A 13273-nucleotide genomic window follows, 5' to 3' on the forward strand; every position below is an offset into this window, starting at 1 on the left:
GGTTGCGGCAAGAGTGGGCATATGGTTAGAGACTACCCATAGAAAAGAGGTCAGGCAAAAGATAATGCTCAGCCTAGTCCTAATCCACAGGGTGCAACAACAGCCGAGCCTCATAAGAGGAACAAGTTTTATGCCCTAAAGGGCAGGGAGGAGTAGGAGAAGTCCGCTGATGTGGTCACAGGTATGCTAAGAGTATTCTCAACTTATGTTATGCTTTACTTTATCATGTTCTACGCTTTCCTTTGTAACTCCTTTGCTCGCTCTCACTTTTGAAATAATGCTTGAAGTTCTTGCATGATCCTATAGTGGTTAATACTCCTTTAGGAGAAAACGTAAGAACGATAGAGTATACAAAGATTTCCCAATAGTTGTAAGTGGTAAGACTATGTGTGTAGACTTGGTTGAGTTACACATGCATGATTTTAATGTTATCCTTGGCATGGACTGACTTCACAGTTGTTATACTTGTTTGGATTGTTGTAGTAGAGTGGTGAGATTTTATTTCCCTAATGAAGAGGAACTAGTCTGGGAGGGGTACAACTCGAGTCATACTAATCCCTTTATTTCTAAACTTAAGGCCAATAAAATAATGTCCAAGGGGTTATAATATTGTGAGTGTTAATGATTTAGATCATGACATTCCTTCCATAGACTCAGTGTATGTTGTGAATGAGTTCCTAGATGTATTTCCTAATAATTTGTCTGGAGTCCCTCCTCCACAAAAGATTAACTTTGGTATCGACTTAGAAACCTTTACTAAACCAACTATGATTCCTCCCTACAGAATGGCTTCAGCTGAACTCAAAGAAATGAAGCTGCAGTTAAAAGATCTCACTGATAAGGGTTTCATTCATCCGACCATATCTCCTTGGGGGGCTCTAGTGTTGTTTGTGAAAAATAAGGATGGGACCGTTAGAATGTGCATCGATTATCGGCAGCTCAACAAAGTCACTATAAATAATAAGTATCCACTTCCATAATAGATAATTTGTTTGATCAGCTCCAAGGGTCTAGTTTCTTCTCTAAGATTGATCTTCATTCCTGGTATCATCATCTTAGGGTTAGGGATGGATATATCCCAAAGACAGCCTTTCATACCCGTTATGGTCATTATGAGTTCTTGGTTATGTCATTTGGTCTCACGAATGCACCTGGTGCATTGATGGATCTCATGAACCGGGTCTTCCGTGAATACCTTGACTCTTTCGTGATAGTATTCATTGATGATATTCTCATTTACTCTAGTACCAAGGAAGATCATGAACAACATTTGAGACTAACATTGCAGGTACTTAGACAAAATCAGTTGTACGCCAAATTCAGCAAGTGTGAATTTTGGCTTAGATCAGTTACCTTCCTGGGTCATGTTATGTCCAATCAAGGTGTAGAGGTGGACCGTAGAAAGACTGAGGCTGTTATGAATTGGCCAAAACCTTACTCCCATAGATATCCATAGCTTTTTGGTATTGGCTGGTTACTACCTCAGGTTCGTGGAGGGCTTTTATTTCATTTCTGCCCCACTGACAACTCTGACTATGAAGAAGGCCAAGTTTGAATGGACGGAGGCTTGTGAGAAGAGTTTCCAGGAGCTCAAGGACAGACTCACTTAAGCTCTGGTGCTTACTTTGCCTAAGTGTGGTGAGAATTACATTGTTTATTGTGATGCATATAGGGTTGGTTTAGGTTGTGTTCTTATGCAGGGTGGTAAGGTGATAGTCTATGCATCAAGACAGCTCAAGGTTGATGAGAAAAATTATCCCACTCATGACCTTAAGTTAGCAATTGTGGTGTTTGCACTTAAGATGTTGAGGAACTACTTGTATGGAGTGCATGTGGATGTGTTCACAGACCACAAGAGTCCCCAATACGTGTTCACACAGAGGGAGTTGAATCTACTTCAGCAGAAATGGTTGAAAATGTTGAAGGATTATGACATGAATGTTTACTACCATCAAGGTAAGGTTAATATTGTAGATGATGCTTTGAGCAGGATAGGCATATGAAGTACAACCCACATTGAGGATGAAAATAAGGATGTTAGGTAGTGGAGCCTGATTAATTTTAGGTTTTCCTATTTATTCTCTATTTTAGGTTTTCCTATTTATTCTCTGTAACCAAAAATACTCTGATTTATTAATATAAATATACCTCACCGCCGTGGAAGTTTACTCACGGGGTTTTACCACGAAATATTAGGTTTTCTCTCTCTCTCTCTAGATTTCTCATCTCTTTCTCTAGAAAGTTCTTGTGTTCTTCATTTATCTAGTGTGTGTGCGTGAATTCGATCCTAACAACTGGTATCAGAGCTAAGGAGATTCAACACGATCACAGAAGATGGATAGTTTGAATCTTGGAATCGAGAAGTTTGATGGATCCGATTTCAGTTTCTAGAAGATGCAGATCGAAGATTATCTGTACCAGAAAGATCTTCACGAACCGTTGACCGGGGTGAAGCCGGAATCCATGACTGAGGAGAAGTGGAAACTTAAGGATCGTCAGGCTCTAGGGTTGATCCGGTTGACTTTGTCAAGAAACGTGGCGTTCAACATCGTGAAGGAGAAGACTACGTCCGGTCTGTTGAAGGCACTGTCAAACATGTATGAAAAACCATCGGCTATGAACAAGGTATATTTAATGCATGGATTGTTCAATTTACAGATGTCTGAGAATGAATCCATTTCTGATCATATAAACGAGTTCAATATGATTGTGAGTCAACTCAATGCGGTGGATATTAATTTTGAAGATGAAATTAAGGCGTTGATTTTGATGTCATCTCTGCCCGAGTCTTAGGATAGTGTTGTTGCTGCGATTAGCAGTTCTCGTGGATCTGAGAAACTGAAGTTTGATGAAATTCGTGATGTTGTTCTTAGTGAAAGTATTCGTAAATGAGAAGTGGGAGATTCATCGGGCAGTGCTCTCAGCGTTGATCGAAAGGGGAGAAGTAAGACGAAAGGCCAAAATCAACATGCTCGATCAAAATCAAAGAATCGAGGAAAATCACTGAACAAATCAAATGTGACTTGTTGGAATTGTGGAGAAAAAGGACACTTTCGGACGAACTGTACAAAGCAAACAGAATCAAAAATTTGGAGGTGATAATGATTTTGTAAATTCAGCAGAGGACATTGGGGATGCTCTAATCCTTAGTGTGAACAGCCCGGTTGAATCATGGATTTTGGATTCTGGTGCATCTTTCAATTCATCTCCAAGCAAGGAGTTTTTCCAAAGTTTTAAATCTGGAAATTTTGGAAAAGTATATCTTGCTGACAATAAAGCCTTAGAGATTGAAGGAAAGGGGGATGTTTGCATAAAGACCACCTCGGGAAACCAGTGGACATTGGAGGATGTCAGATATATTCCTGGGATCAAGAAAAATCTGATCTTTGTTGGTCAGTTGGATAGCACGGGATATGCAGCAGAGTTTGGGAAAGGTTCGTGGAAGATCGTGAAAGGTGCTATGGTAGTAGCTCGTGGCACCAAATCTGGAACCTTGTACACCACTGCAGGGTGTATAAACATGGCCGCTGTTGCTGAAGGTGCTTCCGGTTCATGTCTGTGGCACAACAGACTTGGACACATGAGTACTAAAGGAATGAAGATACTGGTTGCAAAAGGAGCATTAGAGGGTCTGAAGTCTGTTGATATGGGTCTTGCGAGAGCTATGTTATGGGCAAACAGAAAAGAGTAAGCTTCACAAATACTCCTAGAGAGCCAAAGAATGTGCGGTTGGAAATGGTCCATACAGATGTTTGGGGACAATCTCCAGTATCATCACTTGGAGGATCTAGATTCTATGTTACCTTCATTGATGATTTCAGCAGGAAGGTATGGGTTTACTTCTTGAAGCATAAGTCAGATGTGTTTGAAACTTTCAAGAAGTGGAAAGCTAAAGTTGAGAATCAGACCGGTTTGAAAGTCAAATGCCTAAGGTCTGACAATGGAGGAGAGTATGACAAATCAGAGTTCAAGGCATTCTGTGCAGTTGAGGGAATCAGATTGATGAGAACAGTTCCTGGTAAGGCAAGGCAGAATGGAATTGCTGAGAGGATGAACAGAATATTGAATGAGCGTGCAAGGTGTATGAGGATACACTGTGGGCTGCCCAAAACACTTTGGGCGGATGTTATGAGCACAGCTGCATACTTGATCAACAAGGGACCATCAGTTTCTTTAGGGTTCAAGATTCCAGAGGAGGTGTGGACAGGAAAAGAACTCAAGTACTCACACTTGAGGACTTTTGGTTGCACTGCTTATGTTCATGTTGATCCAGAAAAGAGAGACAAGCTTGATGCCAAGGCTGTGAAGTGTTACTTCATAGGATATGGTTCTGATTTGTTTGGTTACAGGTTTTGGGATGACAAGAACAAAAAGATCCTGAGACATTGTGACGTGACATTTAATGAGTCTGTCCTGTACAAGGACAGAGAGCAGAAGGTTCTAGAAATTACAAAGCAAGTGGGAGTTGAGGTTGAGTTAGACAAGAGTAACCCCAGAGATGTCGAAGCAGATACTCAACCAACTCCTACTGAAGAATCTGAAGTGGAGCAAGTTACACCTGAGCAGGTGTTAAGGAGATCATCCAGATCCATCAGGGCACCAGATAGGTATTCACCTTCATTACACTATATATTGCTGACTGATGAGGGAGAACCAGAGTCTTTTGATGAGGCCATACAGGTGGAGGATTCGATCAAGTGGGAGCAAGCCATGGATGATGAGATGAGGTCACTTGAAAAGAATGACACGTGCGTGTTGACTGAGCTACCTGCAGGGAAGAGAGCTTTGCTGAACAAGTGGGTGTTCAGAATCAAGACTGAACCAGATGGCAAAAGAAGGTTCAAGGCTTATTTAGTGGTTAAAGGATATTCACAAAGGAAAGGTATTGATTATGCTGAAATATTCTCTCCCGTTGTGAAGTTAACCTCTATTCGAATTCTATTGAGTATTGTTGCATCGGAAAATTTGCATCTAAAGCAAATGGATGTAAAAACAACTTTTTTATATGGAGATCTGGACAAAGAGATCTATATGCAGCAACCGAAAGGATTTGTGGTTCCAGGCAAGGAACACATGCTGTGCAAGCTCACCAAGAGCTTGTATGGACTAAAGCAAGTGCCAAGGCAGTGGTACAAGAAGTTTGACTCCTTCATGACCAAGAGTGGATTCTGCAAAGCTGAAAAGGATCCTTGTTGTTACTTCAAGAAATACACTGATTCATATGTCTTTCTACTCTTGTATGTGGATGATATGTTGATTGCAGGATCTAGTATGAGGGAGATTAATAATTTGAAGACAAGGTTGTCTGCAGCATTTGAGATGAAAGATTTGAGTCCAGCAAAACAGATTTTGGGGATGAAGATTTCTCGGGATAGATCTGCTGGCACTTTAAATCTATCTCAGGAGTTGTACATTGAGAAGGTGCTGAGCAGATTCAGGGTTAATGATGCTAAACCAAGGACTACTCCATTGGCAAATCACTTTAAATTGTCAAAGGATCAGTCACCCAAGACTGCCGAGGAGCGTGATCACATGGCACGTTCCATATGCTTCAGCAGTTGGTAGTTTGATGTATGCTATGGTCTGCACTAGACCTGATAGAGGACATGCAGTGGGAGTAGTTAGCAGGTACATGGCGAACCCTGGGAAAGAGCATTGGGAAGCTGTGAAGTGGCTTCTGAGATATCTGAGATGTACATCCAGTACTTCACTTTGTTTTGGCAAAGAAAAGGTAACTCTACAGGGTTTTGTGGATGCTGATCTTTGTGGGGATGTTGACTCGAGCAAGAGTACATCCGGGTACATTTACACCATAGGTGGAACAGCAGTGAGTTGGATGTCCAGGCTACAAAAGTGTGTTTCTCTTTTATCTACTGAAGCTGAGTATGTGGCAATAGCTGAAGCTGAGAAAGAGATAATATGGCTGATAGATTATCTTGAGGAATTGGGCAAGAAGCAGAGCGAGAAGATTCTTTACTCAGATAGCCAGAGTGCCATACAGTTGGTGAAAAATCTAGTCTATCATTCGAAGACAAAGCACATCAGAAGGCGATACCATTTCACTCGCAGGGCAGTGGAGGATGGTGATATGTGCTTGGAGAAGATAGAGGGTGCAAAGAACCCGGCAGACATGTTGACGAAATGTGTTGATGTTGGGAAACTGAGGTTATGTAAAACCTCGGTTGGTATTCTGTAGTTGTTGCTACAGATGTTGCGGTGCGGTAAAGATGTTGATGATGAAGAGTTTTTTTTTGAGAATGTATTTTTTGGATGACTGAGTCAGTCTCCAAGTGGGAGAATTGTTAGGCAGTGGAGCTTGATTAATTTTAGGTTTTCCTATTTATTCTCTATTTTAGGTTTTCCTATTTATTCTCTATTTTAGGTTTTCCTATTTATTCTCTGTAACAAAAAATACTTTGATTTATTCATATAAATATACCTCACCGCCATGGAAGTTTACTCACGGGGTTTTACCACGAAATATTGGGTTTTCTCTCTCTCTAGATTTCTCATCTCTTTCTCTAGAAAGTTCTTGTGTTCTTCATTCATCTAGTGTGTGCGCGTGAATTCGATCCTAACAAAGGAGTTAGCAAAAGATGTACACAGACTGGCCAAACTAGGTGTAAGTTTGGTTGACTCTACTAGTGGGGGTGATTTAGTTCATCCTAGTTCTGAATCATCCTTGGTAGTTGACGTCAAGCAGGGTCAGCATCTTGATCCTGTGTTAATGGAGTTGAAAGAATCAGTGGTGATAGAGATGAATGACTCTTTCGCTTTGGGAGGTGATGGCATACTTAGGTATCAACACAGGTTGTGTGTACCAGATGGGGATGATTTGCGGACCAGGATTATTGCAGAGGCCCATGGTTCCAGATATTCCATACACCCAGGTTCCACCAAGATGTATCATGATCTTAAGTAGATTTATTGGTATGATGGCATGAAGAAGGACATTGCAGAATATGTGGCCAAGTGTCCTAATTGTCAGCAGGTTAAGGCAAAACATCTTAAGCCTGAGGGTCTTATTCAGATTATTAAGGTTCCGACTTGAAAGGTGAAGGCCATTAATATTGACTTCGTTGTTGGTACTCTAATGAATAGGAGACAACGCGACTCTGTATGGGTTATTATGGATAGATTGACTAAGTCTGCCCACTTTATCCCTATGAAGTCTACTTACATAGCCGAGGACTATGCGAGACTCTACATAGATGAGATTGTGAAATGGCATGGGATTTCTCTGTCTATCATTTCAGATATAGGAGTTCGTTTTACTTCACATTTGTGGAGATCTTTCAAGAAAAGCTTGGGCACGCAGGTAAAGCTTAGTACTACCTTTCATCCTCAGACTGATAGGCAGGCAGAGCACACCATTCAGACATTAGAGGACATGTTGAGAGCATGTGTGATTGACTTCAGGGGTAGCGGGGATGACCATTTTCCTTTGATAGAGTTCTCGTATAATAATTGCTATCGCTTCAGCATTCGGATGGCACTGTTTGAGGCACCATATGGTAGGAGGTTTAGATCTCCAGTTGGGTGGTTCAAGGTTAGAGAGTCATCCATTTTGGGTCCAGAAATCATTCATGAGGACTTAGAGAAGGTCAGAGTGATTAGGGACAGGTTGACTACTGCTAACAGTCGACAGAAGTTATATGCAGATAATAGAAAATGACCCTTAGAGTTTGATGTTGGTGACCAGGTCTATCTGAAGATATAACCTATGAAGGGGGTGATGAGGTTTGGTGGGAAGGGGAAGTTGAGTCTGAGTTATATTGGGATTTACGAGATCCTACAGCATTTTGGTAAGGTGGCCTATGAGTTGGCATTGCCTGCGGGGCTAGCTTCTGTTCATCCAGTCTTTCATGTATCTATGTTAAAGAAGTGCCTAGGTGACCCAGCATGATTCTACCTTTGAAAGATTTGGGAGTCGATGAAGACTTGTCCTATGAAAAGGTACCTGTTGAGATCTTAGACAGACCGGCCAAGCGATTGAGGAACAAGGAGATTTCCACAGTGAAGGTATTGTGGAGAAATCATCTTGTTGAGGGTTCTATGTGGGAGGCTGAGGCCGACAGGAGAACCTGTTATCCTCATCTTTTCAGCTCTTGAGGTTAGACTTCCTACTCTTAAATCTAAGTTTCCTTATATCTCCATATTTTATTGCTATTGCTTGGCTGTGCATAGTAAATATGTTATGATCTGACTAGCATTACGCTAAATAGTGATAATGTCGTTCGGGATGAATGTTCCTAGGGGGGATAATGTAACAACCCTAAAATGGATAACATAAGAAATGCTTAATGTGTCAAGAATGCCTATGATTAGAATGTGCGTAGAACCATACCTCGGAACCCTTGCTACAGCCAAGCCAACTAAGTTGGGGAATTAGTTGAGCTTGGAAAGGTTGGGTCCAACCATATAGAGCTCTCGAATATGAAAGTTTTCCCCAAAGGAGTCTTTACTAGACTTAAAAAGAAGAAATATTAGGTTTGGAGTGTCTAGGTGTAAAATGGCCTTTTTCCAGGATAAGGGTAATATCGTAATTACACTACATATATATTTAATTATTCAATTAATAAGATGGAGGGGAAATTTGGGGAGAGAGAGCCAAAATGGAGCTCTTGAAGTGAAGTCTTGCTTTATTCGGGTTCTAACATAGGTGGAAGCAATGAATTAATGTCATTTTTATTTAGGCTATTGAATTAATGTAATTAATTAATTATTATTATTATTCATTAGCTGATTTAAAATAAAATAAAAATCAGATTTTTATTAAATAAATAAAACCCTATTGACTAAGTCGTAAAACTAGACTCCTGAGCCTCCTATAACTCCAACTCTCCCTCACGTTTATCTCTCCATTCACACGCTTAATCTCTCTTCCTCTTTCATAAGAAAATTCGCTGCCAAAATAAGATACAAAAGCAGAAAAATAAACCAAGTTCTTCACACTTGAAGAACTCACATGAAATCACAAGAAACCAAAACATTAATCGCCCACTAGACTAAGAGAGGTTGTCATTCGAGTGGAGTTGACATTAAGGAGGCCTAGACGTGTTCTTGGGAGGAATTTTTGGGCAGAAAGTCAAGGGTTTAACTTCAAAAAGGTACGGGTTTTTTTCACTCTTGTTCCCTTTCCCAAGAGACCCCTTAAGAATCATATTAATCATTCAAAAACTAGGAATGTTTCCCCTCTTGCATACCCCTGTCACTAGATCCCATTCAATCGTAGGTTAAGTATGATTGCTAGTAGATTTAGGTGTATGTTATATTTTCATGATGAATATGATTATGTTTGTGGATTTGAAATTGTATTAAAGACAACCATGTATTCAAAATTATGTGCAAGTGTGTGTGTGTGTGCAAGCATGTTACTGTAAATTAGGTTCTTGGCTTAAGGCTTCAAATTGATAATGTTTTGGTCATAATTTTACGTGCATGAACTTCTGTAAATCGTGATGTTCATTGAAATGGAAGTGTGTCTGATTTGAGTATCAATATTTTGGCTAAACGAACTTATGAAAATGCACCCCAAAATCTGTTAAAAGATCAATGAAATTTCTCTAAGATTTCAAGGGGAAAATGTTGGTGAAAATAAGCTAAAAAATGACTAAATTTCCAGAAAATTTACAAGTTTAATTGAGGCTAAATGTAGAGGAATAAATCTGGAAATTTATTTGAGAATAAAGGGATGAGGCCACCAGGATTCGAACCTGTGACCTCACCCGTGTACTGCCTTGAAATCGTAAGAAAAGAAATGGAATTATGGGGAATCGACATGGGGTACGTTGGCTGAAGAAGTTGAGTGCAAAAATTAATAATATAAAATGGGAGGCATGGGAATCGAACCCACGACCTCCATGCAGCGAAAGAAGTGAAAGAAAAGTAAAAGACATAAAGTGTGAGGCGTGCGGATCGAACCCACGACCTCAAGGTTGGAAGGGAGAATGTGCGAACTAAATAGGAAAATAAACCACAACCTCACTGCCTATGCATAGCTAAGGAAAATTTTAAATAAAAAAAACTAAGGAGGCTGTGGGGGTTCGAACCCACAACCTCCCAATTCCCAGCGAAATAAAGAGTAAAATAAAAAAAGGCTATGGGGGTTTGATCCCACAACCTCTTGGTCTAGGCGAGTTGGACAACACAATTTTAAATGAAAATAAAAAGTGATTATGGGGGTTCGATCCCACAACCCTTTGGCCAAATAAGAGGAGAATCCAAGGAGAAAAATAAAGATAGAATGGTGATGTTAGGGCTCGATCTAGGGTCCCAATGTCATGGGGACTAAAAATAAAGTCAAGGAAAAATGTAAATATTGTCCAAGGGGTTCAAACTTTGGTTCGCTTGCCCTAATTTCCATATTGATACATAAATCATACGTGAATTAAATGTTTAAGAATAATGCCACCTACTTAGATCAAAATCGAGATCTTGGCATACATACAAGATACATAAGTCTTGTACTACATAATCTTAGGAAGATATGAGTCACTTGACAAACTATGAATGAAGCCTCATGGTTTGTATGTATCGACCCATAAGTCTAGCATACGGTTAAAAATAAGTGAACCTAAGATGTATGTTATGAAATGATGAAAACCTAGAAGGGTTAAGTACGAGTGTAAGATACACTAAATGTCCATCTGCATTGGAATATGACGAAATGAAAAATGAAATGATGAAATGATGAAATGAACAATGAAGTGATGAAACCCTACAAGGGTTAAGTAAGAGTGTGAAACACAATAAATGGTCAAGTGCATTGGCATATGATGAAATAAACATTCACATAAAAAGGGGTGAGTAATTATGAAGAACAAATATGTGAATGTTAATTAATATGGTGACAACATGATATGAGGCTAATATAAAAGATGAGATCAATCTCAAATGAGCCTAAGTAAATGTTACCAAAGTGTACTCAACTATGAGAGTGTAAAGTTAATGAAGAGACCAGTCTCTATGAACACTTTAATGAAAGTATTGAGATCAACACACTTAATACTAATGATGAGATGAGAAATCATCTATTGAGTATGATGTCCTCATACTAGAATCCAGCTTCCATGACGTATGAGTTTAATGTAATAGAACTTTATATTGATCACCGATAGACTAGCTATGAGCGCTGATGCCTTCTTTAGGGAAGGGCGAAGGTTCACGTAAATCTCATGAGATGAGACTTTCCGGCATGCCGGGTATGGGTCTCCTTATCTCTCCTAGTCTTTGAACCTATACTGCCAATATAGGGATCTGGCGGGGTTAAATTCCCATGTATGCTAGCTTTTTTTGGATCACTTTGGTCGGTGAGTCAACCTTTTTTCGGTGTGGGGGAGACATTGGATTTCATGATGCTCACATGATCTATGTCGATTAAAGTTAAAGTTCCCAAAGAATGAATGCGGCCAACCTCAAATAATGCACATAATGTAATGAACGATACCAAAGGTTTTAGGATAGGATAATCAAGAAGTGATCTACATTCAAGTAATTACACTAGGTTATTCTTGATCATTGCACAACAAACCCGATGAAAGTCTTAAAATACATCCTAGGTATAGCTGGTGTTCACACTAGCCTATGAACGAAATGAAATGAAATATGTATGGATGAATGAAACAGACTTTGTGTTTGCTAAAGAAGTCTCCCTAGTTGAAGTCCCATATGTTGAGCCCTTATTTTGGGAAGTCCTAACGTCAAGTCCATGATCCCAAGGTCTCATGGCATATAAAAAATGATATGAACTACATGATATGATATGTGATATATGTTATGTGTTGTTTTCAAAATGATAAGTTTGATGATGCATGTTACACTCATGGCATGACTTTTCAAATCCAAATTTGGCAGGTCCATTGACTTTCCTAAGCCAAATTTGGCAAGTCCACTGATTTGACTTTCCATAAATCATGTTGTTAAGAAAGAGCTATCCTTCTCATGCATGTCCTTAGTGTGTGCTTGCATATATCCATAGTTAGTACAAATGTGTATTAATCCCATGAAACTCTATATTTTTAGGTGCAGGCACAAATGGATGCTACAGCTTTCAAGTTGACGTTGGAGCCATCCGGACGTGGAGCATTCATCCGGACTTGGTAGGCCCTCATGCTTTCGAGGATGTCTACCATTATTATCTAGATTAGATGTAGGCTTTAAATAGTGGAGCATGTTCCACTAGTGTTTCTTTCAACTTTCATTTCATACTTTGAATTGGTGCCGTTTTGGCAAAAATACGTTCAAGGCAATCATGAACTATTTCTTTCATTTGATTATCTCTATATTAGATGGTTGATTTGTGAACGCCTATAATGTTATGTTTAAAATGTTTAGCATGAAGTAAGAAGACAAAAAGTTCAAATTTTCCGCTAAAATTAACCTAGACAAAATAAGAATGAAGTATGTAGTTTTGTCTGTGACCTCTGAGTGGTCAACGACGCCGGTCTCGTCTGGGGTCTAGATTCCAGTTGTGACGCTATGGACTTTTTAGTAGGTTTCCATGTACCTTGGGTAAGTTTGATGTTATATGGGTCATCGTGGATCGACTGACTAAGTCTGCACACTTTGTACCAGTTCAGACTACCTATAACTCAGAAAAGTTAGCCAAGATCTATATTCGAGAGATAGTTTGTTTTCATGGGGTTCCTATAACTATTATTTCAGATCATGGCACCCAATTTACATCTCATTTCTGGCGACCTATGCAGAAGCAGTTGGGCACTCAAGTGGATTTTAGTACAGCCTTTCACCCTCGGACTGATGGTGAGTCTGAGCAGACTATTAAGGTTCTTGAGGACATGTTACGGGAATGTGTGATTGACTTTGGTGGTCAGTTGGATTAGTTTTTGCCATTAGTGGAGTTTGCTTACAATAATAATTATCATTCGAGCATTGAGATGGCACCATTTGAGGCTCTGTATGGTAGGAGATGTCGATCTTCAATTGGTTGGTTTGATGCATTTGAGGTTAGACCATGGGGTACCGATTTTTTGAGGGAGTCCTTGGACAAGGTCAAGTTGATCCAAGATACACTTCTCATGGATCATAGTAGGCAAAAGATTTATGCAGATAGGAAGGTTCGTGGATTTGGAGTTTATGGTTGGAGAGAGGGTTCTATTGAAGGTTTCACCCATGAAGGGTGTGATGAGATTTGGAAAGAAGGGCAAGTTGATCCCAAGGTATGTTGGTCCTTTTAAGATTGTGGAGTGTATTGGAGAGGTGGCGTAACAGTTGTCTTTGCCTTTTCAAGAATCCATCCTGTATTTCATAT

General features: G+C 39.7%; 1 protein-coding gene across 1 annotated transcript; it reads left to right on the forward strand.

Annotated features, from left to right (window-relative positions):
* Positions 1–785: 785 nt before the first annotated feature.
* Positions 786–12845, forward strand: LOC138347600 (uncharacterized). The gene is made up of 15 exons (XM_069295898.1): positions 786–911; positions 1001–1288; positions 1487–1549; positions 1701–1961; positions 2422–2625; positions 3047–3304; positions 4681–4838; positions 5704–5799; positions 5845–6000; positions 6646–6890; positions 7257–7603; positions 7730–7867; positions 7957–8022; positions 12025–12101; positions 12497–12845. Exons 1-15 carry the CDS (start codon positions 786–788, stop codon positions 12843–12845), a joined length of 2832 nt encoding a protein of 943 aa, XP_069151999.1.
* Positions 12846–13273: the final 428 nt, after the last annotated feature.

This window comes from Solanum lycopersicum, chromosome 3 (genome assembly GCF_036512215.1).
Source record: "Solanum lycopersicum chromosome 3, SLM_r2.1".
Classification (NCBI taxonomy): domain Eukaryota; kingdom Viridiplantae; phylum Streptophyta; class Magnoliopsida; order Solanales; family Solanaceae; genus Solanum; species Solanum lycopersicum.

Bases quoted from the DNA above. Each gene is read 5' to 3' on its own strand.
- LOC138347600 (XM_069295898.1), top strand. From the start codon at position 786: ATGGCTTCAGCTGAACTCAAAGAAATGAAGCTGCAGTTAAAAGATCTC. The intron at 1,289-1,486 runs GTACTTAGACAA...TTACTACCTCAG, and splicing joins ATTTGAGACTAACATTGCAG to GTTCGTGGAGGGCTTTTATT. The intron at 1,550-1,700 runs GTTTGAATGGAC...GTTCTTATGCAG, and splicing joins CTGACTATGAAGAAGGCCAA to GGTGGTAAGGTGATAGTCTA.